The sequence below is a fragment of the Chamaea fasciata genome, unplaced genomic scaffold (genome assembly GCF_029207755.1).
Source record: "Chamaea fasciata isolate MVZ Bird 193981 ecotype frontalis unplaced genomic scaffold, bChaFas1.0.hap1 SCAF_2, whole genome shotgun sequence".
NCBI lineage: Eukaryota > Metazoa > Chordata > Aves > Passeriformes > Sylviidae > Chamaea > Chamaea fasciata.
In genome coordinates, this window is record NW_027094087.1 from 41,459,970 (window position 1) to 41,474,102 (window position 14,133).

Here is a 14,133-nt window from a genome sequence, read left to right on the forward strand (position 1 = left end):
GCTCATAGTGGCCAAGAACCAGCCAGCTATGGAAATATTATCTCATTTTCGCTGATTTAATTGGGGTTTACAAAGTCAAAAAGTTAAATGAAGAATTAGAGGAAAAGAGGAACCAAATTTTGTGGGCCATTTAGGAAGACAAAGGAGGCAAAGCAAGGAAGAAGAAAATCAAGCAAGAGCAAAAGCAGAGGTCATAAAAAGAGATGAGTAAATAATGTGAAGAACAAGCTTGCTGTTTCAGAGAGAAGACTGGAAAACGTGAAGGGAAAGTAAACAGAAGTAGAAGATTTACTGAAACATAAAGGAATGGGTATTCTGAAATGCAAGTTAAGTCTGTTTGCCATTGATCTGCAAAGAAATCTTTCAAAAAGTAATTCATTTACAGGAACTCTGCCATCTCCCAAACACACACAGAGTCATGCACACAGCTGGACACATCCACGCTGATGAGTCTGTCTGTCTATACATCTCTGCTTTCAATGTTCTCTGCTTACTCTCCCATGTGGTAGATGCTGAGCCCACATTCTTCACAAATCACTGTCACCCTCTGCAGCAAATAGAGGGGTTGTCTTTCACCCTCCAACAGGACAGTTCGACGACACAAGGTGCAGTAAAAAACTAAGAAAGTAAACTTGAGTGAAAAGAAGCAAAACTCTGATCTTGGAGCAAATGTGTGTGTTTCAAAGCAGAGCCACAAAGTTCAGCCTAAAAAAAAATCAATATTCTTTCACATTGCCAATTAACATTTTAAAATTATGCTGTTGCAACTCCAGTCATGCTCTGTGACTGATAGAAATACCTCGTAAAGCCACACGTGAAGCTAGAAGCTCCCTCCTCCAACATACAGCTATTGTTGGATGATTTCATTACCTATCATTTATTATATATATATCTTTTAATTATTAACTGCAATAGACCCAGACTTCTGGCATCTCCTCTGGGAAACTTACAAGGCTTGAAGATAGAAATTCAAAGGCACCAAAAAAGGACTAGACAGTAAAAGAGCTCAATTTTTTTCCCCCCCCACTTAAAAATATTAAGAGAAAAAAAAAAAAAAAAAAAAAAGGAGGAAAAAAAGACAGCGAAACGGAGGCGGCACAGGAGCAGTGAAGTTTTCTTTTCCATTCGCTCTCCCCGCCTTTGGCATGAGTGCCACAGCGCTGAGCGCTCCCCTGCTCTCGCCCCTGCGCTCCATCCTCTGCCGCAAAGCCGGGCACCGCGGAGGGTCCCGGCGCTCCCGCGCGGAGCGGAGCGCCCCCGCGGGCAGGGGGGGACGCGCCAGCCCGGCCGCGCTCCCCACTCCGCAGCCGCTCAGCGTACGCACATCCGCCCAGCCACCCTCATTAATAATACCTGGAGACTTCATAGCAGCAGCCCCAGTGATGGGCTGCGGTGGCCGAGCCTCCCGCGCCCAGCCCGGGGCGCTGACCTTGCCTGGCCCTCCCGCCCTACGCCCGCAGCGCAAAGTTCCGCCACGCTGCGCGCCCGCGGATGGGCGAGCGGCAGGAAAAAGGCGGGGGGGGGGGGGGCGAGGAAAAACAAAAGAAAACAAAACAACCCCAAAAAACAAACCAATCAAAAAACAAACCCCCCAAAAAATTAAAAAATAAAGGCAAACGCGGCGTCTGCGGCCGGCGCGGGGCGGAGCGGGGCGCGCACGGCGGCGGCTCCCGCCCGCGGCGGTGCGGGCGGCGGGGGGCGCGCACGGCGCATGTCCGCCCGCGCCGCGCCTCCGCCAGCCGCTGCCCCCCGCCGCCAAACTCACCACCATCTTCTGCATGTGCAACATTTGCAGCCGGACACACTCCGCTCCCCGGCGATGGAGACTGCGGGAAAAATCCGCCGCGGCGGCATGGCTTGCTGAAGCGGCAGCCGGGAGAGAGGCAGAGCGCGAGAGGGAGAGGATAGCAAACAAATTCTAAAACAAAATCACCAGAAAAAAAAAAAAAAAAAAAAAGAAAGAAAAAAAGAAAAAGGAGGATACCTCTCCTTTTCTCCCCCTTCCCTTTTTTATTTATTTTTTTTTTTTTATTCCTGATTTTGTGTATATCCTCCTCGCCCTCGATGCCTCTTTGAGCAGCATCCAGCGAGCGAGCGGGAGAAGGCGAGACAGAGAGGCAGAAGAGAAGATGAGGATAATTTGCAGACAGCTTGTCTTGTTGTTTTCTGGCTTTTGGGGACTAGCAATGGGAGCTTTTCCTAGCAGCGTGCAAATAGGTAAGCGCTGCATTGGGCTGCGTGCATGTGTCCAGGGGTTCAATCCTTTGCGAAGTGAGTTGGAAAGCAGGCACTGAAGGCAGTTTTTGTAGATTTCTCCTCCAGCACCATCCCATTTCCGTGCCTGCACGAATCATCCTCGTATTTCTGCATGTGTGCCTCCGTGTGTCTGTGTGTGTAAATATTTCTGTGTGCGTTCGCGTGCGGGAGGGAGGATGCTTATCTTGTGCAGAACTCCTTCCAGCCCCGGCTGTGCGATATCGGCAGGGCAGGAAGGGGTTCGGGGCTGATGCTCCTTGGCTGCTTCAGCCCCCTCCGACTGCCTTGCTTTTGCCTGACTATCGAAGGAATGGCGAGTCCTGGGCACCGGAGGTTGCGGTAGCCGGCAGGGATGGGGGGATAAAAGGCTACACCGTCCTTCGTTCCTCTCTGTACTTAGAAAGTTTAGGGCTTTGTTGATGTCTCCCTGTAGTGTTGTGCCCCATCCTCACCCCTTTCCCATCGCCTTCTGCTTCCCTCTTTTCGGACGTGTTTCAGATGGGACGCAGCTATCTGAATTCTTTCCAGCTCAGCTCCATCACTGCATCATTTCTTGTGGACTTGTAAAGATGCTGCTAATAAGGCTGAGCTGCTCCCTGCCTGCACATGTCTGCAGAGGAGCAAAGTTCATTATATTCCTCTTCAGTGAGGATTATCCTATGCCGAGTTGGTATTCCCTTTTTTTAATCCAGAAAGCATCGTTCCGCTTAATCAGCCCGCCACTTAATGTGAGAGGCTGTTGAGCAGCTGATTTACCAGTGTGTTCGGTATCAGGGAGATGGAGGCTAAACACTTTAAAAGGTCACTGTAATCATGACAAATCTGGGTATTTATGTATGAAAGGCTGAAAACCGAGAAGTCAGAAAAGACGCTTGAATGCATCAGGGAGGTTAAAATCGATTGAGGACGGTGATTTAAAGACAGTGGTTGTGATTATGAATACGATTAGTTCCTTATCCATTAAAGTCTTAGGACTTGCCTTACTGTGCAGCTTTGGGTGAGACAGTTGCTCGGTTTTACAAGGCAGTAAGTAGCTTGCAAATGATTTACCCAGCTTCTTTTGCTTTTTGCCTTTTTTTTTTTTTCTGTTTTTTGTAGGTGGTCTCTTCATCAGGAACACAGATCAGGAATACACTGCTTTTCGATTAGCAATCTTTCTTCATAACACCAGCCCCAATGCATCCGAAGCACCTTTTAATTTGGTTCCTCATGTAGACAACATTGAAACAGCTAACAGCTTCGCTGTAACAAATGCCTGTAAGTAAACATGCCAGTGATCTGACCACCTTAGGCGTAAATTGCAGTGGAAAGAACAGGAAACCACATCGTTATCTTGCATTATAAATACATCAGGAAGTCTGTCTTCAGTACAGATACCCTTTGCAGAAGAGCAAAAGGGGCAGCAGTCCTTATTAGTTCCTTAGTGGAGCAAAATCCCCTCTCCTGCCTTCTGCTAACTAACCTGATGTGACATTTACTTTAGTAAAAAGTAAACTATAGCATTACTGTAGTTTCTTGCTTCCTGGTTTCTGTGGAAATGAATTTTGTTGTTGTAAAGAAAAATTATGAATGTCTCAATAAGTACATAAACCCCTCAGTTACTCTTGTTTGCTTCTGTGCATGCTGTGCCTTGCATGTATTAGAAAATATATGAAAATGTTTGTGCTCCCAAATGCTTTTCTAATGGCTGGAAAGGAGACAGGGAAGCAGTGGTGTGCAGGATAATATATCTGACTTGCTTGACGCTGCAGTTGATCTGGTGATGTCACTTGAGGCAGCCCTGCTCTTATATTCTAGGTTGTAAATGTCTCTTACCATTTCGTAATGCATACATCCTGTGGATCTGTCTCTATGCATCCATACATTGGTGCCAAATCAAGTTAGTATCTGATCTACTTGATTTCACAGACCACCTCAGCTGGAACAAATATTCTCATCCTGCTATATATTTTATAAACACACACACCCCCACATACACACAGATGCACATACACAATGAGAGGAAGACAGAGCAGGAAATACCCTTAACAAATGAGGTAACATAAAATTTCTTTATTTTTTATTTTTAAAAAAGTGATGTATAATTAGCTGGACTTGCTACATTTCAGTCACCTCAGGGTCTTTACCAGTGGTTAAAGCGTGTGCTAGATACGCCCAGTCTCTGAGGGGGGCAAAGCATTTTTTCTGTTTATTTTCGTGTATGTCTGGCTTCTTAAAATGAATTCATGTTATTATGTAAGACAGTGGAATACAGTGGGGCAAAGCTGAAGACTGTAGTACGTTACTACTTTGATGTTCATATTTCAGGACTCTGTAGGTTTTCCTCTGTAGCTCTTAAGTTTTCTTCATTCAAGAGTGAATTGCCTCTGGAAGTAGATGCACTAAGCAACATTGCTGAGCGAGTTTAAAATAGAAGCATACTGGAGAAGGTCTTAGTGTTTATCCTGCCTTTAAAATACATGCTGTGCTTCACTTTCCCACTGCCATCTCTGTGGCACTTTTTAATATGTAAACATACAATATGCTGTGCGGTTCTCATGAATAATTTATTGCATGATTGCTACATTTATTTATACAAGTCTTTGCTACTTCAAGTTTCAGATGACCTTGCCACCTTATTTAAGAGGAAAAGCTTCTGAGCTGCCAAAATGGCTCCATTCATTTTATGCAGGGTAGACTGATGTCCCAGTCCCAAAGAGTGAATTCTGCATTAAGCAATGGATTAGTTTGGTTTAGCATGAAATCATTATCAAATTCCATAAGGTAAAAAGATTTCAAAACATGCTTTGAAAGTGGAAGGAATGAAGTCTGTGCAGGTGTAGTTCATTGAGAAAATATTACAGTTCATGTCAACTTTTGCAGGCTCTGATAATATTTATTCATGGAGACCTTCTTTAAACTTAAATTTTTACTAGAAGAGGATGGGACTAAAATTTTTGTGTACTAAAATCAGTAGCTTTAGGTGAAGTCTGTTCTAGCCTCTGCCTATGCATCTAGTTCAGACAATTTCTCAGGCTGTTATTACTTTTTGGATTAATGATATTGCTTTGTCTTGCTGTTTTAATGTTAGTGAATTAATTCTGATTTGCACAAATTTAAAATTGTCTAAAATTGGACCACTTTTCTGTGTAAAACTAAACACCTTAAATTCAAAGAGTGTTTGCCCAAAACTCTGCTCATTTACACTATTTGCAGCAGATTCTTCTCTCATTCCAAGCACCTTATGTTATTTTTGCCTTATATTTAACTGAGGAACACCTCTCCCATTATGTTTGCTGTCATTTATAGAAATAGTGATTCATATAACCTGCTCCTTTTTTTTTTTTCCTCTTTTAGCTGAAGCTAGTTTTGGTTCCAAAGTGTTTAATGGCTTTAGAAATGATGAATCCTTGTAGTATGGGGGGAGGAAGTGAAGAAAGGGAAAATTAAATTTATACACTTCTGTGTGTGTGTGCTCATATAATTCTGTACGTCTGTATTAAATAGAAGTAATCCTAAAGGCCTTATTTATGTTTCTGCTTGCCCCTTAAACCCACATTGCATTAGTCCAGGTTTGCATTTATTTCATGTTTTGCAGTCTTTGCCAATAATCTCACTACTTCTTTTTAAAAGCATTTTATTACTGAAGAATATTTTTTAAACGACAGATATTCTCCTAATGAAACGTAGGCAAACCAACTGACAACTGAATGAACATATCTCATGTTCCTTAAGCTAAATGTTAGCAGAGTCCTGCAAAAATCAATTGTCTGATAGCTGGAGGACACTGGCTTCCATGTGATTGAATTTGCTGGCTTGACAGAGGCCTCTAAAGCGCAGATGTGTGACTTTTTCTAACCTAATTAAAGAAACCCCCACCATCAGCTCTGAATTCAGTGATTTCATGGTAATATGAAATGAAAACTCTTCGCTGAATTGCTGTGAAACAGTGGGTTTGGACCTTGCTATTTGTGTAGAAATTACTCAGAGCACGTGTCCCCAAATATACAGTACAAAAGCCTTAGAGCTGCTGGACCAAGATGAATATTCATGTGAGTTCAAGCATTAAGCTCTGAGACATCACCCGTTTCCTCTATTTCTGTTTCCATTTGCTGCAGAGGTTACTTGTGAAGATTCAGGGCCTGACCCTTTGCATGTGTCAGGGACAGTAGACAGATTATTCCAAAGGATTATGGATGGCATACTAGCAGGTAACTCACTGCAACACCGGCAAAACTTTAATGTTTTTTTTCCTTTTCACTAGGTAAATAAGATACATCAAAATGCTCACCCAGGAGTACTTTTGGAACTGGAATAATTTAGTGTATTCAATGTCATAGCTAATTTCCAATGGTTATTTTATGCATTCTTGTTTTGTTCAGACAGACCTAGATCATTAGTATTTTTGTTTTAAATCTTGAATGCAAATGAAACAGGTTGCCTTAGCAGATAGAATCTGTTGTGAGTTATCAAAATTGATCTGATCTATATCCCTTTGGAGAGTTCAATCCTTTTTCTTTTCCCTTCACATTTATGTGTTTTATTTAAACTCTGTTCATTTCTTTTGCACTACATACATTATTCAGAGAATCCGTCGTACTGACAGAGCTGAAATTATTCCAAAACATGAATAGTACAAGATTCTTCCTCATCAGAACACAATACACCAGAGCTGAAACATTTCTTTATATGCATACATTGGTTTGCAACTTATAAGCAGGAAATTCTGCTCATGATTAGAAATCCACCTGCATTCAGTTTGATTTCAGATGTTGGAGCAATATATTGATTTTTGGAGAGAATTGTATATATTTATTCTTTAACCGAATGGAAAATAATTTTCTTCCCTCTGCGCACCATCTATATAGTATATTAGACGTAGTACATTAGTGTACCTCAGCAACACAGTCAACATTAAACATGTTTGAATACTTATGAGAGGTAGTGCTGTAATTTTGCAAAGAACTATTTGCCTTTAACTCATGTCTTGTGGTTGAGAATTTTTCTGTTGAAGTTTCAATAAAACCTTAATCTGTAGCAACTTGAAGTTCTTGCACAGAATTAGGCTAAAGGGGATGAAGACAGATTGATTCAAGTCTTTCAGTGGTGTTTTATATTAAAAGTAAAGCTTTTCTCTCTGAGTCTGTTTGACTTCATGTGTATTCTTAGATAAATATATACCTAATAAGTGTAATTTAGGGAAAATGAGACACTTTCTTCCTCTTTTGCACTGTTCTGTTTTTACTAGATTTTAATCCCAGTCGATGCAAAGCCCCAAAACATAACCTTGTTTATTATGTGTCATATGGATGAGAATAAAAGCCTACTGGAAATAAAAAAAATTGTATCTTGAAATAACTTTCCTCTTTCTCCAAGAGTTAATGTCTTTGACTCTTGTGCCCTCTAGATTTATGTGGGGTTGATGACCTGAAATTGGAGGGCCTGATTCTGCCTCACTAGTGGGAATGCAGTTTCTGGGGAAGATCTACTGAGGACAGACAGGAGCCTCCCTTGTCACCCTCACCTCTCTGTGTCTTTGTCTCTGGTCTTATGCTTGCTACTGAGGGGAGAGGCAATGTCCTTTTGGACTTAACTTTCAGCTGAGAACTCCAGAAAGGAGGAAATAGACTCACACATACTACTGCCCTTATATTGTGACTATCTGTCATTTTACCTACCGCAGTTTCAACTTTGATTTACTCAGCTACACCATAATGGGATTTTCATTAAATTTGGTTATTAATTCTGCTTTATAATTACAACTCAATTTAGCAAAAGAAGCGTAACCTTGGTTGAATAATCAGTGTCATTTAAAACCGTGGTGTTCTTTATTTAGAAAGTTGAGGTTTCATACAGCTGAATGGTGTTTTGCTATTCCCAAGGATGTAGTTTGGAGTGTGTTGGGAGTTACCATACAGCCAAGTTTTAACTGCAAAAGCAAATAGCATACCACTTGGCTAGAAAGATGGAACTGGATTAAATTTTACCCTTCTAAGATAGGTTTGATTACAAGAATCCTTTTGAAGTGAGTGTTTTGCTTTAATACATGGAATTTATCTCAAGCTAGACTCCAATTATTGAAAACAATTTCTCTTAACGTTTTTATTATTAGCACTTGCTGATAGAATCAAAGAATGTGTGTGTACTTGGGTGTCATCTGCCATAAGAAGGATTCTGTATTTATTTTAAGAAATAAGAGCATCCATATTCAAAGAGTTTCATAGCTGTAAATGTGATACTTGTAAATAGCCATACAACAGAGAGATCAACTGCCAATATCTCCAGTCTATGAGAGTCTGGTTTTAATTTTCAAGATTATTGTTGGGAAAATAGATGAGGGGTCTTCACTGACATGCAGTCAGATTTCTGCCCTCAAAATTCAGAACATCCATTTCCCTGGCATTAAACATGACTTTTTCCCTAGCACGTTACTGGACTGGCTAAAACTTTAAACTCAAAAGCTTTATCGTAGCCTATAGAAATAATTTAATGTTCATTTCAGAGGATTAATAAGAAAGACTGTGTTCCTTCATTCCTTTTGCAGAAGGCAGTACATGCAGTACTTCTTGTGTAGGACAAAGCATTTTAACAAGTAAATTAAATTGATTAACTTCAGCTTTATCGTGATCTAAGTTTGTATGCTAGTCAAAATAACTCATGCATTTCATTTTTAGGTCTTGATTGTTTTGAGACTTGTTTGTTCATGAGAGGCGAAGACGTCTGCTTTGATTTCTTAAGGGTTTTAGATCCTACAACAAATCGTGCAATTTCAGATTGTGAGCAGGTGAAGTTCTTTGGATTTGAACATGTTGGACCAAATAATCAGTTCTCGTAGTTCCTGTTCCCTTAACATATGACTGATTTAAGGGTATGAAATTTGTGCTAGTGCAAAAGTGAAGATGTCCCTATGATTGCACCAGTATGTATTACAGGGAAAGATTGGCCTCTTCTATGGATTTCCATTGCCCTGGGTACTTAGCTTGAGGCAAAGATTTCGGAGTAGTACAGCACCAAGTCTACTTCTGCAACTGAGGTGGGCATACCGAAGTTGCGTGGTAGGACACAAAGTCAAACTAGGTAATTTATTCCTATGTAAATGAAGAATTGTTCTGAATTTTGGAGAATAAATTTATTCTAAAGTATCTGATCACAGTGTCTTGTTTTGAAATTTTGGCGTTGCTTTACTTTCAATAATTTTCTCAGACGTTTTAACATCTTTATCTAGTTCAGGTTCTTACGTAGGTTTTGGGTTTTATTATGGTTTATAAAGATCTTACTGGCTTTTATCAATGCTGATGTGGGTTCAGTTTTTTGTCAATGCAGTTATATCTTGAGTAATCTCAAAAATTTTATATTAGTGATGTCTGCTTTCAGGCACCCAAGTTCAAATAGAAAGGCTACCCTACATTTTGTCACTCAGAGACGTTCTAGTATTTTTCAGAGTCCTTAGCAGCACCTGCCTTCCTGTTGGGAACTGCTTACTGCTGAGCACTTGGGAAAATCGGTCCTCCTCTGTGCAATACTGCATGGAGCAAGTGTCTTCTGTCAGTAGTGCTACTTCCTTCTGAGGACCGTGTTTCTTGCCTGCTCTTTCCCATAGTGCAGATGAAGTCTGCCTGACTTGTACAAATAATTGCATGTTCCATATGGTAAGAGGGTGGAACCGGAGTGACACATACCCATGACCCTTGTCCTGGCAATGCATTGAAAAGGCCCAGCTCGTCCTTCCTCTCCACCAGTTCCTCCAGAGCTGACACTTGCTAAGTTTTTTGTGGGAATGCCAGGATACTTACAACAAAGCTACTGTAATGGCTGGATTTTGACCAGCTATGCTAATGTTAACAAATTCCAATGCAAACACTGGCCCTAGTCCTGCAGGTTTTTTTCCCCCAGACAGAGCTGTTTGTAATTTAAATGGGGGCTCTACCTGAGCAGTGATTGCAGATTGGAACCTCTTAAAAAGAAGTAGTAGGAATCCATTTTATTTGCGAGGGGAATATGTTCTCATTTTTCATCTCATAGTTTAAATTTCTGAACATATTAAATTGCTTAACTCCTATTATTTTCAAAAACCAAAATGTTTAGCAATTGGACCCCTGGTACCTAATTGCCTGTTTACAAAGAAAGTAAGTTGGGCTACTGTTTTCTTGTATTTCAAAAAAAAGGCTATTTCAATGTTGTATTTATATGCAGCAATTGCTCCTGAGGCATCCAGGCTTGTACAGTACCTTTCACTATGTTCATGGCCAACATGCAGTTGTTTTTTCCTGTAAATACAAATACAACCCAAGAGAAAGTCTAATAAATAATCTCATGAAAAGTGAAAGTGTTTTTTCTATTTGTGGGGATAGGCTTTAAACACATTTTGAAGATGTATTAAAATACATAATTATTTACTGTTTACTCATACCTGCTCTCTGTTTCCTGCTTTCAGACCCTCCGTGGGGTAGATCCTGTGCCATTTCTGCATGTACACTCTTCCAATGGCTTCTGTGGTGTATTTTCAGTGTGATCTTTTAAACCCATAAAATTGCCACTTCATTTTTATTTGCACATGTTCTTGATGTAAAGTTCAGATATGCCTGGTGAAATTTTAGGAAAGTTCACTGGTAGAGAGTTAATTGCTGAAAAGAATTGAGGCCTTTATGCTTTGCTTGCCACAAATTTCACAGAATTTTCATCTGGTGATGCATATGTTAGTATTAGAAATTATTATGCAAAATATTTAGGAATTATAAACAATATTCTGTTTTTGTTAATTTCTTTCTCAAATATGCATTATGCTTCATTTTTGATTATCTTCAAGATTCTCTTCCAACCCGAACCATTCCATGATTTCTTTTTGTTCGAGATTTCACTGACGTCACCTTGTCAGGGTCAGATCTGTTTTCCCAGTGGGTAAAGCAATTCCTGTAATACATATTCAAGATAGAAGGAGTAGAAAGAGAGGAAATTGTTGTAGAAAGGAAGTACAAAATATAACATATTATTTGTCCCCTAACGCTTCCTGTACTACTTTAATACTCATGATGTTCAGTAGAGGTGTTTCATGCAACAAGTTAACGTGAGATATGGATCTGGATGATGCTGTGTTAAGGTCTGGAAAACATTGATTATGAGGGAAAAAGATTTTATCAAACACAGATACATTCATGTAAAATTCAGGAGAAAAACCTATAATATTTTTTAGAAAGCATGTGCCTATCAATAAACTGAGCTGTTTTCTCACCTAAGTTGATTGGAGGAAAAAGGAAGACCGTCAGTCTCAGCAGAGTGGTGTAGGGTCTTCTTTCAGTGATTTCCTCCAGGTTTTCTCTGTGGATCTGTCCTGGAGAGGTTTGCTAATAAAGGCCTTCAGCCTTGGTAGTTTTCATTTGTTTAAACTGAGGAGAGTGTTTAAGAGGGGACTTTTCAAAAGCACTGCAGCTGGGAGGATAATTTCCTTTAAAAATCAATAGTCATGAGCTCTTGGCTGACTCAGGAGTTTTTCTCACTTTTCCTCCAAGTAGAAAGCACAAGCCAAGTAAAAAGCTGTCTTTTGGGGCTGTTGGCACACCCTGTTAACACTGTCTCTGTATCTAGCTGTTTGTGTGGCCTCCAGTTGAGAGCTGGTCAGGGGTTTTTCTTTCTCAGCTCCTTTGTTCAAAAATCAGTATCTTTGGTCAGTGCTTCTCTCAGGTGGTCAAAGCAGCGGAGTAATGCTGTATGATGTTATTATAAAGATTAATTAATAATTAGAGTTGCTGTCTAGAGGTACAAACAAAGGTCCAAGAAAAAGAGCATTAGAGGTGTATTGGGAGGACCTTCAATGGCATCTGCTGCAGGATTACATATATCCCATGAAAGTGTGTGTGTCTGGAAGGCCAGCTGTAGTGCCCAATGGAAGTGATCCAAGTTACAATTCCTTACAGATGATGTCGGAAAGATGTGAAAGCAGTCCAGGGTAGGAAATGTTGACTGATGGCTATGAGCATCATTACTTCAATAAAGAAGGAAAGGTTACCAAGTAAATGGGAGTGTGGGTAGCATGCAGTAATGTTCACAGATTAAGGCTAGGTGGGACCATTTTGGTCACCCATCAAGATGCTTGTCAGCCAGCCTCAAGACCTTTATCCAACCTGTAATTTATTTTTTTTTTCCAAATAAATCCAGTGTTGACTTGAGGGCTGAAAAAAATTTGTCATGTCATCAACACGTCACTTGGATATGTCACCCAATGTCTTTTATCTGTATTGAATGTAGGAGCCGTAAAGAGTAGGCAAGGAAGAAAAAGTCTACTGGGTTTATTGTTGGCTTTTACTTTAGAGGGATACCATAATCAGCATGACTTTCATCCAGTTTTCAGAGCTGTGCAGCTCCCAGAGCCCCTGAGGTTTGTTCTGGATGGTTGGAACTGTGTCTTGCCAGCACAGAAAGGTGGCTTGGGACACCCTTAGTAGCATGGCTTAGGTATGGCAAGACACGTAAGGACTTACTGGGGCCTTTTTCAAGTTCCCTTGAAAAATACATAGGGTGTACACAAATTATAGGGCTTTTTCTCTCTCATAAGAAAAAAACCATCTCCTAACCCCAGCAGGGACTGTGGCTTGAAGCAACAGTAATATAAGGTTGGTAAATATGTTCCAAGACCAATAAGTACATTTTTGCTAACAAATGTCTGCTAATCCCCTTTATTTGTATTCACAGACTCATCTACCTACAAATACAACTTAATGGTCATGTATGTTATACATATTTCACTTTCTATGAGCCACAGAGGATGTGAATCTATTACTGCTTTCACCTGGAGGCTTTGGACTGTTAGCTTAAGATATCAAGAGTTATGAATTTAGCTTTGGAAATCCCTAGTTTCATCTGCCTTGTGTGTTGGACAAGATTGCAGCCTGAACACAAACATGATGATGAATGAGATTTAAAACACAAGAATATTTGCAGAAAGCAAAAGACTGAATAAAGAAATACAAGAAGTGCTCCCATAGCTGTCTTTCATGATCTGTTGCACTGTTCTGAATAGCAAATATATTGGAAAGAATAAAAAAGGACAAACCCTTTCTTTCCTGATACCGTGAGTCACTAAAACAGGGACAGATAGTAACAGAAGACCTCAACCATTAGTTATTGTTATAGTAATAGCTGTATTTACAACGTTCTCTTTACTACCACTCTGTCCATTAAATGCTTTACTTAAATTCTTTATTATTCAGTTATTATTGAAATCAGCTGGAAAATGTAAAGTGTTTTCAGATAACTCAGAAAAAGAACAGGCACAGTTAATGCAAATGCATGTGTGCAGCAGATAATTTACAAGGTTTCAGCAGGTGCTGTGTGAGATGATTTGGAGCTCAGAAATGAGAGATTACCCAGAGTAAGGACTTTAAATGTAGAGTTTGAGATCTTGCCCCTGAAGTTGCTCTTTGCCCTTCATTGACCTCCAGCTGGGAGGGAGAAGGGGTTTAAGATACATCAGGAGCTGTGTATTAAATAAACACCATTACTTGGTGTTGGGGAAAGAGGTTTCAGAGAACAGACTGACGTGGAGCTGCATGGGGAATTTTCTGCTTCTGAAAACATCTGGAAGGTGTGGCTGGTGCTTATGAACCGGGATTATAGCTGGTGTGAGCTGACATGACTTTTAAAAGCCTTAAGATGGACATGTGGTTGTGCCAAGCTGAAAACTTAGTACAGAGGGGGAAGTAACACCTAGACCAGATGTCCAGTGAAGCACAGGAGGAGTTACGGAATAGCACAAGACTAAAAAATACTGTTCCAGGAGACACAGAGAAAATTCTGTTCTCTTCCATCAGCTATCTTCTTCTGCTTGGTTTTTATTGTTACATGCCCTGGCTTTACATGACAAAACAGGAACAGTGTTCAAGCAGCACCACCAGTGGAAGCAGT

At 40.4% G+C, this 14,133-nt stretch overlaps 1 protein-coding gene across 11 annotated transcripts in view; it reads left to right on the forward strand.

Annotated features, from left to right (window-relative positions):
• The first annotated feature begins 1,738 nt into the window (after positions 1-1,738).
• GRIA4 (glutamate ionotropic receptor AMPA type subunit 4) overlaps positions 1,739-14,133 on the forward strand; it is a 219,464-nt gene continuing 207,069 nt past the window's right edge. For 10 of the 11 annotated variants that reach the window (XM_066175756.1, XM_066175757.1, XM_066175763.1 and 7 more), the window contains exons 1-2: positions 1,739-2,217; positions 3,355-3,513. In XM_066175756.1, coding sequence (XP_066031853.1) covers positions 2,130-2,217; positions 3,355-3,513 — 247 coding nt within the window. In that variant the 5' untranslated portion in view covers positions 1,739-2,129. Of the gene's footprint in view, positions 2,218-2,647; positions 2,923-3,354; positions 3,514-14,133 lie in introns of those variants that run through there. The other variant, XM_066175767.1, reaches the window with a different exon arrangement.